This window comes from Lithobates pipiens, unplaced genomic scaffold (genome assembly GCF_037356315.1).
Source record: "Lithobates pipiens isolate NorthernLeopardFrog02 unplaced genomic scaffold, aLitPip1_a1.2 Scaffold_69, whole genome shotgun sequence".
Lineage (NCBI taxonomy): Eukaryota > Metazoa > Chordata > Amphibia > Anura > Ranidae > Lithobates > Lithobates pipiens.
In genome coordinates this window covers 83,694-100,164 of record NW_027507891.1, presented here as the reverse complement: position 1 = coordinate 100,164, position 16,471 = coordinate 83,694, and the positions used below count along the sequence as shown (strand labels likewise).

Below are 16,471 nucleotides of genomic sequence, written 5' to 3'. Positions count from 1 at the left end.
AAAAAAAGCCCTGAAAATATGTAACTCGTTCATCTACATCAGTGGTTCTCAACCAGGTCCTCAAGTACCCCCAACAGGCCATGTTTGCAGGTTTTCCATTATCTTGCACGGGTGCTTTAAATTGGGAGTCAATGGCTTGGTATTTTGGACAGCTATTTTATCTAAGAGAAATTCCCAAAACATGACCTGTTGGGGGTACTTGAGGACAGGGATGGGAACCTTTGAGCTACATGACCCCCAGATATAGAGAACAGAAATGACTGAGGGGGGCTTTTCATGTCCCTCTGACTTTCATATTACTCAAACTAAAGATCTGGAATTATGGAGATCCATAGGACTGATCAGTAAGCAGAGTCCCTCCAATATCCACTTTATATAACTTCTATGTGACGCTTTATACAAGTTCCTCTACTAAGCGAAAATGTTTGGAAGCCGTTAAATTCTTCTGTGTAGAACTGCCGTTTTTATATTTATCTATATATATGTGTACAACCGATATCTCACCTACCTTTGTCTTTCTTTGTCATCAGGGAACTAAAGCACCAAGTGGTTGTCCACAAGATCGTCAACAAAGTTCCTTCTCCGTGTCCTGAGGAAATGCGCCACAGGTAAGTACAGAATTCACTTAGTGCTCTTCTTTATAATGGAATTCTTTGGAAGAGATATAAAATGCAGAGTTATTGCCACTGAAAAAGAAGAGCATTGAAGATAACTAGAGCCCAGCGATGTGCTTTACAAATGTGCATTGCGCTCCGCCGGCTTCGGGGGTCTGAGAGTTGGCGGAGAACAAAAAGAATAAATGGAGTTTGTGAGAGAAAAGAGAAAGTTGGGAGGAGATCCCGGTATGGAGATCTGTCAGGTGACCGGCTCTCCTCCAATCATGGATCCCTCTCTGCTGAGACAAGCGGAGGGAACACCATCAACCAGTGGCCCGCATTTTATAAATGAGCTGTAAAATTCAGGTTGGGGGATGTGTAGCCCTATATAATATATTGAAGATTGGATAGCTTTTTCCACCCTCTGTTATAATGAACTCCTTAGTGATGAGAGTTTTTGTTTTTCGGATGATGATGCTCCGGAGACCTCATCACTAGACATAACCTTCCATTTAAATGTATATGTAAAGGCAAAACTCTGTTATTTTTAGTTTGGGATAGAGTGGGAAAGTGTTAGAACCCCTGCCAAGTATTTAAAGCTCCCTGTGTCCCTGCTGGGGTTCTTCCCTCTACATGTCCTGGTGACCATCGTCACTGAGACACAAAGTAAAGCAAATCCTTGATGATAGCAAGAGATGAGGAACATCTTCCAATGGGGACAATGTGGTGACATCTGTCCAAGATGAGAATTCTCCTCACTTTGGGGAGATTTGCTGCCATTTCCTGTAGCATCACCAAGTTGGGAAGTAAAAGGGAAAATAGCATTTTACTATAAAAAGATAGTAAGAAATAAGCGGATGGGGGATCTAACCCTTACCGACTCTATGCAAAGCAAAGAACAGTTTAGGCTAGACATGCACTTCAAGAGGGGAAGGTTTAAGGAAATAAGAGGAAGATTTGAACTAATGGGCATCATTTTAGTAAAATATGAAGCTCATACAATCTCTGTTTTAGTTCACTTTAATCCCAAAATGTTAGAAAAACAAAATATTTCACATTACAATTTCTATTACAGGATTCCATCCAGAGCAGCAGAACGGGCAGAGGCAGAAGCCCAAACGAAGCCTTGTGAGGCTATTGTGGAACAGAGCATTGTTCCAAGAGTAGAGAGGACAATCATCCAAGAAAAAAAGATGGAGAGCATCAAAACTGTTCCAGAAATGAGTCCTCTGGAGAAACTTAAGAAAGGAGAGAAGCTAAAACAGACAAGAATCTGTAAGAAAGGACTGGAACAGGGATTGCGGAGGAAGATGCTGGTGAGGCACGTGTTTTACACAGACCAACCAGTAAAGAGGAAGGCAACTGACGTGAATGAACTGACTCCGGTCATTCGGAAGACAAAGCAGTTGCTAAAGGTGTTTGGCCCCAATGACCCCGAGGAGGAGAAACAGGAGGAAATGTGCCAGAAAAAGGCAACTGAACTTCAAGAACTGGATCTGGCAATTCACAGGACGAAACATTTCCTGACCCTGTTTAACTTCACAAACAGAGAGAAGAGGAGGTAAGTACGCATTTTTCTATATAAATTTATTTAAAGAACATATAGAACAAGTCAATGACAACTGAAGCAGTCACGGTGCCTTCACCGAGGATTACACCTTCAGTAGTAAAATATGTGACTTCATCTACGTGTCTTATAGGACACCCCCAGGTATAGAAATCACTGGGGGCTTTTCATGTTCCTTCTGACTTTCATATTACTCAAACTAGAGAACTGGAGTTATGGAGATCCATAGGACTGACCAGTAAGCAGAGTCCTCTCCAATTTCCAGTTAGATTTTATATAACTTCTTACAAAGTTTCCATGTGACTTTTTTTTTTTACAACTAAACGAAAATGTTTATTCTTATGTGTACAACGGATATCTCACCTACCTTTTTCTTTCATTGTCATCAGGGAAATCAAACACCAAGTGGTCGCCCACAGGATAATCAACAAGGTCCCTTCTCCGTGTCCTGAGGAAATGCGCCAAAGGTAAGTACAGAATTCACTTAGTGCTCTTCTTTATAATGGAATTCTTTGGAAGAGATTTAAAATGCAGCTCTATTGCCACTTAAAGAAAACATTGAAGATAACTAGAGCCCAGCGATGCGTTTCACAAATGTGCATTGCGCTCCGCCGGCTTCGGGAGTCTGAGAGTTGGCGGAGAACAATAAGAATAAATGGAGTTTGTGAGAGAAAAGAGAAAGTTGGGAGGAGATCCCGGTATGGAGATCTGTCAAAGTCAGGTGACCGGCTCTCCTCCAATCATGGATCTCTCTCTGCTGAGACAAGCGGAGGGAACACCATCAACCAGTGGCCCGCATTTTATAAATGAGCTGTAAAATTCAGGTTGGGGGATGTGTAGCCCTATATAATATATTGAAGATTGGATAGCATTTTCCACCCTCTGTTATAATGAACTCCTTAGTGATGAGAGTTTTTGTTTTTCGGATGATGATGCTCCGGAGACCTCATCACTAGACATAACCTTCCATTTAAATGTATATGTAAAGGCAAAACTCTGTTATTTTTAGTTTGGGAAAAAGTGGGAAAGTGTTAGAACCCCTGCCAAGTATTTAAAGCTTTCTGTGTCCCTGCTGGGGTTCTTCCCTCTACATGTCCTGGTGACCATCGTCACTGAGACACAAAGTAAAGCAAATCCTTGATGATAGCAAGAGATGAGGAACATCTTCCAATGGGGACAATGTGGTGACATCTGTCCAAGATGAGAATTCTCCTCACTTTGGGGAGATTTGCTCCCATTTCCTGTAGCATCACCAAGATGGGAAGTAAAAGGGAAAATAGCATTTTACTATAAAAAGATAGTAAGAAATAAGCGGATGGGGGATCTAACCCTTACCGACTCTATGCAAAGCAAAGAACAGTTTAGGCTAGACATGCACTTCAAGAGGGGAAGGTTTAAGGAAATAAGAGGAAGATTTGAACTAATGGGCATCATTTTAGTAAAATATAAAGCTCATACAATCTCTGTTTTCGTTCACTTTAATCCCAAAATGTTAGAAAAACTAAATATTTCACATTACAATTTCTATTACAGGATTCCATCCAGAGCAGCAGAACGGGCAGAGGCAGAAGCCCAAATGAAGCCTTGTGAGGCTATTGTGGAACAGAGCATTGTTCCAAGAGTAGAGAGGACAACCATCCAAGAAACGAAGATGGAGAGCATCAAAACTGTTCCAGAAATGAGTCCTCTGGAGAAGCTTAAGAAAGAGGAGAAGCTAAAACAGACAAAAACCTGTAAGAAAGGACTGGAACAGGGATTGCGGAGGAAGATGCTGGTGAGGCACGTGTTTTACACAGACCAACCAGTAAAGAGGAAGGCAACTGACGTGAATGAACTGACTCCGGTCATTCGGAAGACAAAGCAGTTGCTAAAGGTGTTTGGCACCAATGACCCCGAGGAGGAGAAACAGGAGGAAATGTGCCAGAAAAAGGCAACTGAACTTCAAGAACTGGATCTGGCAATTCACAGGACGAAACATTTCCTGACTTTGTTTAAGTTCACCAACCGAGAGAAGAGGAGGTAAGTACGCATTTTTCTATATAAATTTATTTAAAGAACATATAGAACAAGTCAATGACAACTGAAGCAGTCACGGTGCCTTCACCGAGGATTACACCTTCAGTAGTAAAATATGTGACTTCATCTACGTGTCTTATAGGACACCCCCAGGTATAGAAATCACTGGGGGGCTTTTCATGTTCCTTCTGACTTTCATATTACTCAAACTAGAGAACTGGAGTTATGGAGATCCATAGGACTGACCAGTAAGCAGAGTCCTCTCCAATTTCCAGTTAGATTTTATATAACTTCTTATAAAGTTTCCATGTGACTTTTTTTTTACAACTAAATGAAAATGTTTATTCTTATGTGTACAACGGATATCTCACCTACCTTTTTCTTTCATTGTCATCAGGGAAATCAAGCACCAAGTGGTCGCCCACAAGATAATCAATAAGGTCCCTTCTCCGTGTCCTGAGGAAATGCGCCACAGGTAAGTACAGAATTCACTTAGTGCTCTTCTTTATAATGGAATTCTTTGGAAGAGATTTAAAATGCATCTTTATTGCCACTTAAAGAAAACATTGAAGATAACTAGAGCCCAGCGATGCGTTTCACAAATGTGCATTGCGCTCCGCCGGCTTCGGGAGTCTGATAGTTGGCGGAGAACAATAAGAATAAATGGAGGAAAAAAGAGAAAGTTGGGAGGAGATCCCGGTATGGAGATCTGTCAAAGTCAGGTGACCGGCTCTCCTCCAATCATGGATCTCTCTCTGCTGAGAGAAGCGGAGGGAACACCATCAACCAGTGGCCTGCATTTTATAAATGAGCTGTAAAATTCAGGTTGGGGGATGTGTAGCCCTATATAATATATTGAAGATTGGATAGCTTTTTCGACCCTCTGTTATAATGAACTCCTTAGTGATGAGAGTTTTTGTTTTTCGGATGATGATGCTCCGGAGACCTCATCACTAGACATAACCTTCCATTTAAAAGTATATGTAAAGGCAAAACTCTGTTGTTTTTAGTTTGGGATAGAGTGGTAAAGTGTTAGAGCCTCTGCCAAGTATTTAAAGCTTCCTGTGTCCCTGCTGGGGTTCTTCCCTCTACATGTCCTGGTGACCATCGTCACTGAGACACAAAGTAAAGCAAATCCTAAATTTTAAAGTTGTGATGACAGCAAGAGGTGAGGAACATCTTCCAATGGGGACAATGTGGTGACATCTGTCCAAGATGAGAATTCTCCTCACTTTGGAGAGATTTGCTCCCATTTCCTGTAGCATCACCAAGATGGGAAATAAAAGGAAAAGAGCATTTTACTATACACAGATAGTAAGAAATAAGCGGATGGGGGATCTAACCCTTACCGACTCTATACAAAGCCAGTGGCGTCATTAGGGTTGGTGTCATCCGGTGCAAAAAAAAATGGTGTCATCCCCCACCACCCTTTGGTCCCCCCTGAGTACAGACCCCCCCTCCATTAACTACAGACCCTTCTCCCGCAGTATAGATCCCCCTCCCTGAATACAGACCCCCCTCCCTCAGTATAAACCTTCCCCCTCAGTACAGACACCCCTTCTGTGCAGACCACTCTATCAGTACAGACATCCCCACCTCGCTGCAGACCCCCCATCGGCACAGACACCCCACCTCAGTACAGCCACCCCCCCTCACTGCAGACCAACAGTGCAGACACCCCCCTCAGTGCAGACCCCCTAGTGTAGACCCCCCAACAATACAGACACCCCACTCAGTACAGACCCCACTCAGTTACAGACCCCCCCCCCTCAGTGCAGAACCCCAGCAGTACAGACACCCCCCAGTGCAGACCCCCCTTAGTACAGACACCCCCCTCCATGCAGACCCAAGTGCAGACACCCCCTCCATGCAGACCCCCCAGTGCAGACACCCCCTCTATGCAGACCCCCGTGCAGACACCCCCCCAGTGCAGACACCCACCCCCAGTGCAGACACCCCCCTCCATGCAGACACCCATGCAGACATCCCCCAGTGCAGACCCCTCAGTGCAGACACCCACTCCCAGTGCAGACCCCCCCAGTGCAGACACCCGCCCCCAGTGCAGACCCCTCTCTGTGCAGACCCCGTGCAGACACCCCCCAGTGCAGACACCCACCCCTAGTGCAGACCCCCCTCTGTGCAGACCCCGTGCAGACACCCCCCAGTGCAGATCCCCCCCAGTAGAGACACCCCCAGTGCAGCCCCCCCTCTGTGCAGACCCCCCCAGTGCAAACCCCCCCCTCTGTGCAGAACCCCCAGTACAGAACCCCCTCTGTGCAGACCCCCCCAGTGCAGACCCCCCCAGTACAGAACCCCCTCTGTGCAGACACCCCCCATTACCTCAGACCAGCAGTAATCATACACACAGCGGTGTGTGTCCCTCGAGCTCGGCTCCTCCTCTGTGTATGTAAACAGAGAGGAGGGGGAGGCGGCTTAGTTCTGCTCCACTGAGGGAAACAGTCATGGCGTGCCGGGCACAGTACACAGTGCGACAGCCGGTGTTGGCGGTGCCACTACCCACGGGTGTCACCCCTCTGGCGGGTGTTACCCGGGTGCGCCCCGCACCCCCCGCACCTGCTTAGCAATGCCACTGTGCAAAGCAAAGAACAGTTTAGGCTAGACATGCACTTCAAGAGGGGAAGGTTTAAGGAAATAAGAGGAAGATTTGAACTAATGGGCATCATTTTACTAAAATATAAAGCTCATACAATCTCTGTTTTAGTTCACTTTAATCCCAAAATGTTTTCAAAACAAAATATTTCACAATACAATTTCTATTACAGGATTCCATCCAGAGCAGCAGGACCGGAAGAGGCAGGAGCCCAGTTGAAGCGTTATGAGAATGTCTTAGAATGGAGCAATGCTCCAAGAGAAGAGAAGAAAGAAGTCCAGAAAGAAAGCCTATTCAGACGCTTTCTAAAATCATTCCGTGTGGTCAAAACATCTTCGAGCAGCGAGACCACAAAAGTAAGTATCCTCTAACAGGAAGCTTAAATTAGATCCTCTGCCAAGTTTTTATTGCGGTCTGTGTCCCCGCTGGGGAGATTCCCCTTTTATTTATTCTGGTGACAATCCTAAATTTTAGAGTTATGACGAGAACACGTGCTAAGGTGGATCACCCAATGTTCTGGGAACTACAGTCTAAGATGGGACTTCCCCTCACTGTAGGGAGATTTCTTCTCACTTCCTATTGCATCTGCAATACAGGAAGTAAAGGGAAATCTACCTAGCAGGGACTAGACTTCATAAAAAAAACTTGATAGGGGTTTAAGCCTTTCTTACTCTACTTCAGTTGTCCGTTGGGTTCCTTATTAGGAGCTGGCATGTCCCCTGCACACCTGATAGGAAATTTAAAGGCCAACCAAAGAGACAAAGTTTGGAATTTAGTTTCATTTTAATATTTGTACAGTAAAGATTAACTTTTTTTTCTTTTTTTTTTAATAGATGTCAGTTGTGGATACCAACCAAGAAACGAAGCCTTGTGAGGCTATTGTGGAACAGAGCATTGTTCCAAGAGTAGAGAGGACAACCATCCAAGAAAAAAAGATGGAGAGCATCAAAACTGTTCCAGAAATGAGTCCTCTGGAGAAACAGAAGAAAGAAGAGAAACGAAAACAGTCAAGAATCTGTAAGAAAGGACTGGAACAGGGATTGCGGAGGAAGATGCTGGTGAGGCACGTGTTTTACACAGACCAACCAGTAAAGAGGAAGGCAACTGACGTGAATGAACTGACTCCGGTCATTCGGAAGACAAAGCAGTTGCTAAAGGTGTTTGGCCCCAATGACCCCGAGGAGGAGAAACAGGAGGAAATGTGCCAGAAAAAGGCAACTGAGCTTCAAGAACTGGATCTGGCAATTCACAGGACGAAACATTTCCTGACCCTGTTTAACATTACAAACCGAGAGAAGAGGAGGTAAGTACGCATTTTTCTATATAAATTTATTTAAAGAACATATAGAACAAGTCAATGACAACTGAAGCAGTCACGGTGCCTTCACCGAGGATTACACCTTCAGTAGTAAAATATGTGACTTCATCTACGTGTCTTATAGGACACCCCCAGGTATAGAAATCACTGGGGGCTTTTCATGTTCCTTCTGACTTTCATATTACTCAAACTAGGGAACTGGAGTTATGGAGATCCATAGGACTGACCAGTAAGCAGAGTCCTCTCCAATTTCCAGTTAGATTTTATATAACTTCTTACAAAGTTTCCATGTGACTTTTTTTTTTTTACAACTAAACGAAAATGTTTGTTCTTATGTGTACAACGGATATCTCACCTACCTTTTTCTTTCATTGTCATCAGGGAAATCAAACACCAAGTGGTCGCCAACAAGATAATCGACAAAGTCCCTTCTCCGTGTCCTGAGGAAATGCGCCACAGGTAAGTAACGAATTCACTTAGTGCTCTTCTTTATAATGGAATTCTTTGGAAGAGATTTAAAATGCAGCTTTATTGCCACTTAAAGAAAACATTGAAGATAACTAGAGCCCAGCGATGCGTTTCACAAATGTGCATTGCGCTCCGCCGGCTTCGGGAGTCTGAGAGTTGGCGGAGAACAATAAGAATAAATGGAGTTTGTGAGAGAAAAGAGAAAGTTGGGAGGAGATCCCGATATGGAGATCTGTCAAAGTCAGGTGACCGGCTCTCCTCCAATCATGGATCTCTCTCTGCTGAGACAAGCGGAGGGAACACCATCAACCAGTGGCCCGCATTTTATAAATGAGCTGTAAAATTCAGGTTGGGGGATGTGTAGCCCTATATAATATATTGAAGATTGGATAGCATTTTCCACCCTCTGTTATAATGAACTCCTTAGTGATGAGAGTTTTTGTTTTTCGGATGATGATGCTCCGGAGACCTCATCACTAGACATAACCTTCCATTTAAAAGTATATGTAAAGGCAAAACTCTGTTATTTTTAGTTTGGGATAAAGTGGGAAAGTGTTAGAACCCCTGCCAAGTATTTAAAGCTTTCTGTGTCCCTGCTGGGGTTCTTCCCTCTACATGTCCTGGTGACCATCGTCACTGAGACACAAAGTAAAGCAAATCCTTGATGACAGCAAGAGGTGAGGAACATCTTCCAATGGGGACAATGTGGTGACATTTGTCCAAGATGAGAATTCTCCTCACTTTGGGGAGATTTGCTCCCATTTCCTGTAGCATCACCAAGATGGGAAGTAAAAGGGAAAATAGCATTTTACTATAAAAAGATAGTAAGAAATAAGCGGATGGGGGATCTAACCCTTACCGACTCTATGCAAAGCAAAGAACAGTTTAGGCTAGACATGCACTTCAAGAGGGGAAGGTTTAAGGAAATAAGAGGAAGATTTGAACTAATGGGCATCATTTTAGTAAAATATAAAGCTCATACAATCTCTGTTTTAGTTCACTTTAATCCCAAAATGTTAGAAAAACAAAATATTTCACATTACAATTTCTATTACAGGATTCCATCCAGAGCAGCAGAACGGGCAGAGGCAGAAGCCCAAACGAAGCCTTGTGAGGCTATTGTGGAACAGAGCATTGTTCCAAGAGTAGAGAGGACAACCATCCAAGAAAAGAAGATGGAGAGCATCAAAACTGTTCCAGAAATGAGTCCTCTGGAGAAGCTTAAGAAAGAGGAGAAGCTAAAACAGACAAAAACCTGTAAGAAAGGACTGGAACAGGGATTGCGGAGGAAGATGCTGGTGAGGCACGTGTTTTACACAGACCAACCAGTAAAGAGGAAGGCAACTGACGTGAATGAACTGACTCCGGTCATTCGGAAGACAAAGCAGTTGCTAAAGGTGTTTGGCCCCAATGACCCCGAGGAGGAGAAACAGGAGGAAATGTGCCAGAAAAAGGCAATTGAGCTTCAAGAACTGGATCTGGCAATTCAGAGGACGAAACATTTCCTGACTTTGTTTAAGTTCACCAACCGAGAGAAGAGGAGGTAAGTACGCATTTTTCTATATAAATTTATTTAAAGAACATATAGAACAAGTCAATGACAACTGAAGCAGTCACGGTGCCTTCACCGAGGATTACACCTTCAGTAGTAAAATATGTGACTTCATCTACGTGTCTTATAGGACACCCCCAGGTATAGAAATCACTGGGGGCTTTTCATGTTCCTTCTGACTTTCATATTACTCAAACTAGAGAACTGGAGTTATGGAGATCCATAGGACTGACCAGTAAGCAGAGTCCTCTCCAATTTCCAGTTAGATTTTATATAACTTCTTACAAAGTTTCCATGTGACTTTTTTTTTTTTTACAACTAAACGAAAATGTTTGTTCTTATGTGTACAACGGATATCTCACCTACCTTTTTCTTTCATTGTCATCAGGGAAATCAAACACCAAGTGGTCGCCCACAGCATCATCAATAAGGTCCCTTCTCCATATCCTGAGGAAATGCGCCACAGGTAAGTACAGAATTCACTTAGTGCTCTTCTTTATAATGGAATTCTTTGGAAGAGCTTTAAAATGCAGCTTTATTGCCACTTAAAGAAAACATTGAAGATAACTAGAGCCCAGCGATGTGTTTCACAAATGTGCATTGCGCTCCGCCGGCTTCGGGAGTCTGAGAGTTGGCGGAGAACAATAAGAATAAGTGGAGTTTGTGAGAGAAAAGAGAAAGTTGGGAGGAGATCCCGGTATGGAGATCTGTCAAAGTCAGATGATGATCCTCCAGAGACCCCTCTCACTAGACATAACCTTCTATTTCAAAGCATATGTAAAGGCAAAACTCATTTTTAGTTGGGATCAGAAAGCGTTAGACCCTCTGCCAAGTATTTATAGCTCTGTGTCCCTGCTGGGGTCATTCTTCCCTCTACATGTCCTGGTGACCATTGTCACTAAGACACAAAATAAGGGGGAATCCTGAATTTTAGAGTTGTCATGACAGCAAGAGGTGAGGGAGAATCTTCCAATGGGGACAATGTGGTGACATCTGTCCAAGATGAGAATTCTCCTCACATTAGAGAGATTTGTCCTCATTTCCTGTAGGATCGCCAGTATGGGAAGTAAAAGGAAATCTCCCTAATAGAACACAGAAGCCAAAAAAACAAAACAAAAGACAAGTAACTGAATAGTGGATCTAACCCTTACCTATTCTATTCAAGGCATAGAAAAGTTTTGGCTAGACATGCACTTAAAGCGGAATTCCACCCAAAAGTGTAACTTCCGCTCATTGTACTCCTTCCCCCCTCCGGTGCCACATTTGACATCTTTCGGGGGGGGGGGGGGGGGACAGGATATCTTTCACAGGTATGCTGTCCCCACTTCCGGGAGCCTCAGTCGCGAATATTTGAATCACCGCTCGGGCTCCCGCCAGTAGGAGAGGGGAGCGGATCCTCGCGCATGTGCAGTAGGGTTCCCGGTGTGAAGCCACAAGACTACACTGCCGGGTTCGCTTTCTCAAAATGGAGGCGGCACGCACCCGACAGCTGATGGAAACATCATCTGCGGTGCCGACATCGCTGGACTCCAGGACAGGCAACTGTCCGATTACTAATAGTCAACAGGTGCAGTATGTGCGGCTGCTGGCTTTTCGCCCTTTTAGCTAATGGGCATTATTTTAGTAAAATTTAAAGTTTCTACTTTTCTTTTAGTTCACTTTAATCCCAAATTTTCAGTAAAACTAAATATTTCACATTACAATTTCTCTTACAGGATTCCTGCCAGAGCAATGGAGCAGGAGGAGGAGAAAATCCATCGCTTTAAGAATATTTTTGAATGGAGCAACCATTTCAGCGAACAGGAGAAAGAAGTCCAGAGTGAAAACCTATTCAGCGACAAAACATCGGGGAGAAAGAATATCACAAAAGTAAGTATCCTCTACCAGGAAGCTGAAATGAGATCCTCTGCCTAGTTTTTATTGCAGTCTGTATTCCCGCTGCGGAGATTCCACCTTCATTTGTTCTGGAGACAATCCTAAATTTGTAGATTTGTCATGAGAAGAGTTGAAGGTGGATCATCCAATGTTCTCTAAAATGGGAATTTTCCTCACTGTAATGAGATTTCTTCTCACTTCCTGTTGCATCTCCAATTCAGAAAGTAAAGAGAAATCTCCCTAGCAGGGACTAGACTGCACAAAAAAAAACCAACTTGATAGGGTGTTAAGCCTTCCCTACTCTATCCACAATTATTAAACCATGCTGATTCACGTTGGGTTCACGCTATTGCGAATGGAATGTGGCTTTCACCGCATCCCATTCGCAATAGCAGGAGATTGTGCCCGGCTCTCTATGGAGCCGGTTCACACACATCCGCAGCGGCTCCGGTGCCATCTGCACAGGAGTCCTTTGCGTGTTTTGGTCCATTTCAGGCCCAAATTCAGCCCAAAATTGGCTGAAGCATTGAATGGAGACGTACCGGACTCCTGCTGTGAGCCGCTGCCAATCTCCAGTGTGAACCCGGCCTCTCAGTTGGCCGTTGGGTTCCTATTAAGAGTTGGCGCGCCTCCTGCACACCTGATAGGAAACCCAACGGCCAACCAAGAGACAAAGTTTTGAATTCAGTTCCACTTTAAAATCTGTATATTAAGCCAAGTTTTTTTTTTCCTTTCCTTTATAGACTCTCTGCCTGGAACTGAAGGAAGCAGCCAAGCAGAAGAAGACATGGGAAAAGGGGAAAAGGGAAGGGGAAATGGAAGAGAAGATGGGGGTGGGGGAGCAAATGGAGAAGAAGACATGGGAAAAGGGGGAAAGGGAAAGGGAAGGGGAAATGGAAGAGAAGAAGATGGGGGTGGGGGAGCAAATGGAGGAGAAGACAAACACCTTCACTGAAGAGGAGAAAAGGAAAGTGGAGGAAGAAGTGGAGTGGAAGAAAAAGAATGAACGGAAGGTTAAAGCGATGAGGGATAGAATACAGAGGGTGAAACTCTATGAAAAGATGACAGACACCGAGGACCCAGAGGAGAAGAGGTAAGTACACATTTTTCTTTCTAAATACATTTTTAGACCATATAGAATACATAAATGGCAATAGAAGCCGTCACATTGCCTTCATGGAGGATTACACTTCAGTAGGAAAATATGTTACTAGTTCATCTACATGTCTTATAGACACCCAGAGGCGGACTGACCATTCGGGCACTGCCCGAGGGCCCCATGCCACTAAGGGGCCCCATCAGGGTTGCCAGCCTCAATAAAACCAGGTACAGAATGTAAAAATCTGTATTTTTTTAAAGATTCCAAGATTATAGCTGCCCATCTCTCCAGTACCTTTTAAGTGTGTGTGTATTCTGTGTGTGTATACTGTGTGTGTGTGTACTGTGTGGTCATAATCTATTGCCTAGGGGCTCCATAATCTCCTATTGCCTAGGGGCCCCATAATCTCCTATTGCCCGGGGGCCCCATAAACTCCTATTGCCCGGGGGCCCCATAATTTTCTCCTATTGCCCGGGGTCCCCATAATATCCTATTGCCTGGGGGCCCCATAATCTCCTATTGCCCGGTGGGGGCCCCATGAGTTGTAAATACTCCCCTGTAGACATCCCCAGGTATAGATTACGGAAATATTTGGGGGTCTTTTTCATGCTCCTCTGACTTTCATAATACTCAAATCACAAAACTGGAATTATGGAAATCCATAAAAATCAATAAATAAATATAATAAAACATTAGATAAATGTAACATAAAAAAACATTTCCAACTCATACTAAGCAGAAATGTTTGGAAGCCGTTATATTTTTCTGTGTAGAGCCGATATCTCATATACCTTTCTATCTTCATCATCAGGAAACTAATGCAGAGAGTGATCGCCCACAAGATGATCAACAAGATTGGCGCCCCTTGCACTGGACAAAGACGGAATTCGTAAGTAGTCTTATTTATAGTGGAAATCTTCGGGGGGGGAGGGGGGGGGGGGTTAGAAAGCGGAGATATTACATTAGATAAAAAAAAACAAAGCATTGAGCATTGAGTATTTTTGGATGATGATGCTCCGGAGACCCCTCTCACTAGACGTAACCTTCTATTTCAAAGCATATGTAAAGGCAAAACTCATTTTTAGTTGGGATAGCCTAAGAATGTGTTAGACCCTCTGCCAAGTATTTATTTGATTCTTTCCTGTCCATGTCCTGGTGACCATTGTCAATAAGACACAAAGTAAGGGGGAATCCTGAATTTTAGACTTGCCATGACAGCAAGAGGTGAGGGAGAATCTTCCAATGGGGACAATGTGGTGACATCTGTCCAAGATGAGAATTCTCCTCACTTTAGAGAGATTTGTCCTCATTCCTTGAAGCATCACCAAGATGGGAAGTAAAAGGAAATCTCCCTAATAGGACACAGATAGCCCAAAAAAAAAGAAACTGAATAGGGGATCCAACTCTTACCTACTCTATTCAACTCAAAGAAAAGTTTTGGCTAGACATGCACTTAAAGCGGAGCTCCACCCAAAAGTGGAACTTCCTCTCATTGTACTCTTTCCCCCCTCCGGTGCCACATTTGGCACCTTTCAGGGGGGAGGGGGAGCAGGAAATCTGTCTGTCACAGGTATCCTGTCCCCACTTCCGGGAGCCTCAGCCATGGATATTTGCATCACCGATAGGGCTCCCTCCTCCTTCCCCGGCCGCCGGGCCAGTAGGAGAGAAGAGCGGAGCCTTGCGCATGCGCACTAGGGTTCCCAGCGTGAATCCGTAAGGCTACACTGCCCGGTTCCCTTAGTTGCAATGGAGGCGGCACACACCCACATGGAAACATCTGCGGTGCCGACATCGCTGGACTCCAGGACACGGAAGTGTCTTACTATTAAAAGTCAACAAGTGCAGTATGTGCAGCTGCTGGCTCTTCATTTTTGCAGCGGTGGGCGGACCTCCGCCTTGAGGAGGGGGAGGTTTAAGGAAATAAAAAGAAGATTTTATGGGCTTTATTTTAGTAAAATGTAAAGTTTATGTACTATTTTCTGTTTTAGTTCACTTCAATCCCAAATTTTCCGCAAAACTAAATATTTTACATTACAATTTCTCTTACAGCATTCTTGTCATAGCAGAGGAGCAGGAGGAAGGAATCCAGAACAAAAACCTATCCAACATCAAACCATCCGTGAGAGAGAAGATCACAGAAGTAAGTATCCTCTAACCGGAAGCTGAAATTAGATCCCCTGCCCAGTTTTTATTGCAGTCTGTGTCCCCGCTGGGGAGATTCCCCCTTTATTTGTTCTGGAGACAATCCTAAATTTGTAGATTTATCATGAGAAGAGTTGAAGGTGGATCATCCAATGTTCTCTAAAATGGGAATTTTCCTCACTGTAATGAGATTTCTTCTCACTTCCTGTTGCATCTCCAATTCAGGAAGTAAAGAGAAATCTCCCTAGCAGGGACTAGACTGCACAAAAAAAACCCCAACTTGATAGGGTGTTAAGCCTTCCCTACTTTATCCACAATTATTAAACCATGCTGATTCACGTTGGGTTCACGCTATTGCGAATGGAATGTGGCTTTCACCGCATCCCATTCACAATAGCAGGAGATTGTGCCCGGCTCTCTATGGAGCCGGTTCACACACATCCGCAGCGGCTCCGGTGCCAATTGCACAGGAGTCCTTTGCGTGTTTTGGTCCATTTCAGGCCCAAATTCAGCCCAAAATTCGGGCTGAAACCAGGCCTGAAGCATTGAATGGAGACGTACCGGACTCCTGCTGTGAGCCGCTGCCAATCTCCAGTGTGAACCCGGCCTCTCAGTTGGCCGTTGGGTTCCTATTAAGAGTTGGCGCGCCTCCTGCACACCTGATAGGAAACCCAACGGCCAACCAAGAGACAAAGTTTTTAATTCAGTTCCACTTTAAAATCTGTATATTAAGCCAAGTTTTTTTTTCCTTTCCTTTATAGACTCTCTGCCTGGAACTGAAGGGAGCAGCCCGGCAGAAGAAGACATGGGAAAAGGGGAAAAGGGAAGGGGAAATGGAAGAGAAGATGGGGGTGGGGGAGCAAATGGAGAAGAAGACATGGGAAAAGGGGGAAAGGGAAAGGGAAGGGGAAATGGAAGAGAAGAAGATGGGGGTGGGGGAGCAAATGGAGGAGAAGACAAACACCTTCACTGAAGAGGAGAAAAGGAAAGTGGAGGAAGAAGTGGAGTGGAAGAAAAAGAATGAACGGAAGGTTAAAGCGATGAGGGATAGAATACAGAGGGTGAAACTCTATGAAAAGATGACAGACACCGAGGACCCAGAGGAGAAGAGGTAAGTACACATTTTTCTTTCTAAATACATTTTTAGACCATATAGAATACATAAATGGCAATAGAAGCCGTCACATTGCCTTCATGGAGGATTACACTTCAGTAGGAAAATATGTT

At 44.2% G+C, this 16,471-nt stretch overlaps 1 protein-coding gene across 1 annotated transcript in view; it reads left to right on the top strand.

Annotated features, from left to right (window-relative positions):
* The window catches only part of LOC143959271 (uncharacterized), a 113,540-nt gene that overhangs the window by 46,918 nt on the left and 50,151 nt on the right, over positions 1–16,471 (top strand). The window contains exons 20-23 of the mRNA XM_077467947.1: positions 12,747–13,096; positions 13,914–13,991; positions 15,152–15,242; positions 16,006–16,355. Coding sequence (XP_077324073.1) covers positions 12,747–13,096; positions 13,914–13,991; positions 15,152–15,242; positions 16,006–16,355 — 869 coding nt within the window. The remainder of the gene's footprint in view (positions 1–12,746; positions 13,097–13,913; positions 13,992–15,151; positions 15,243–16,005; positions 16,356–16,471) is intronic.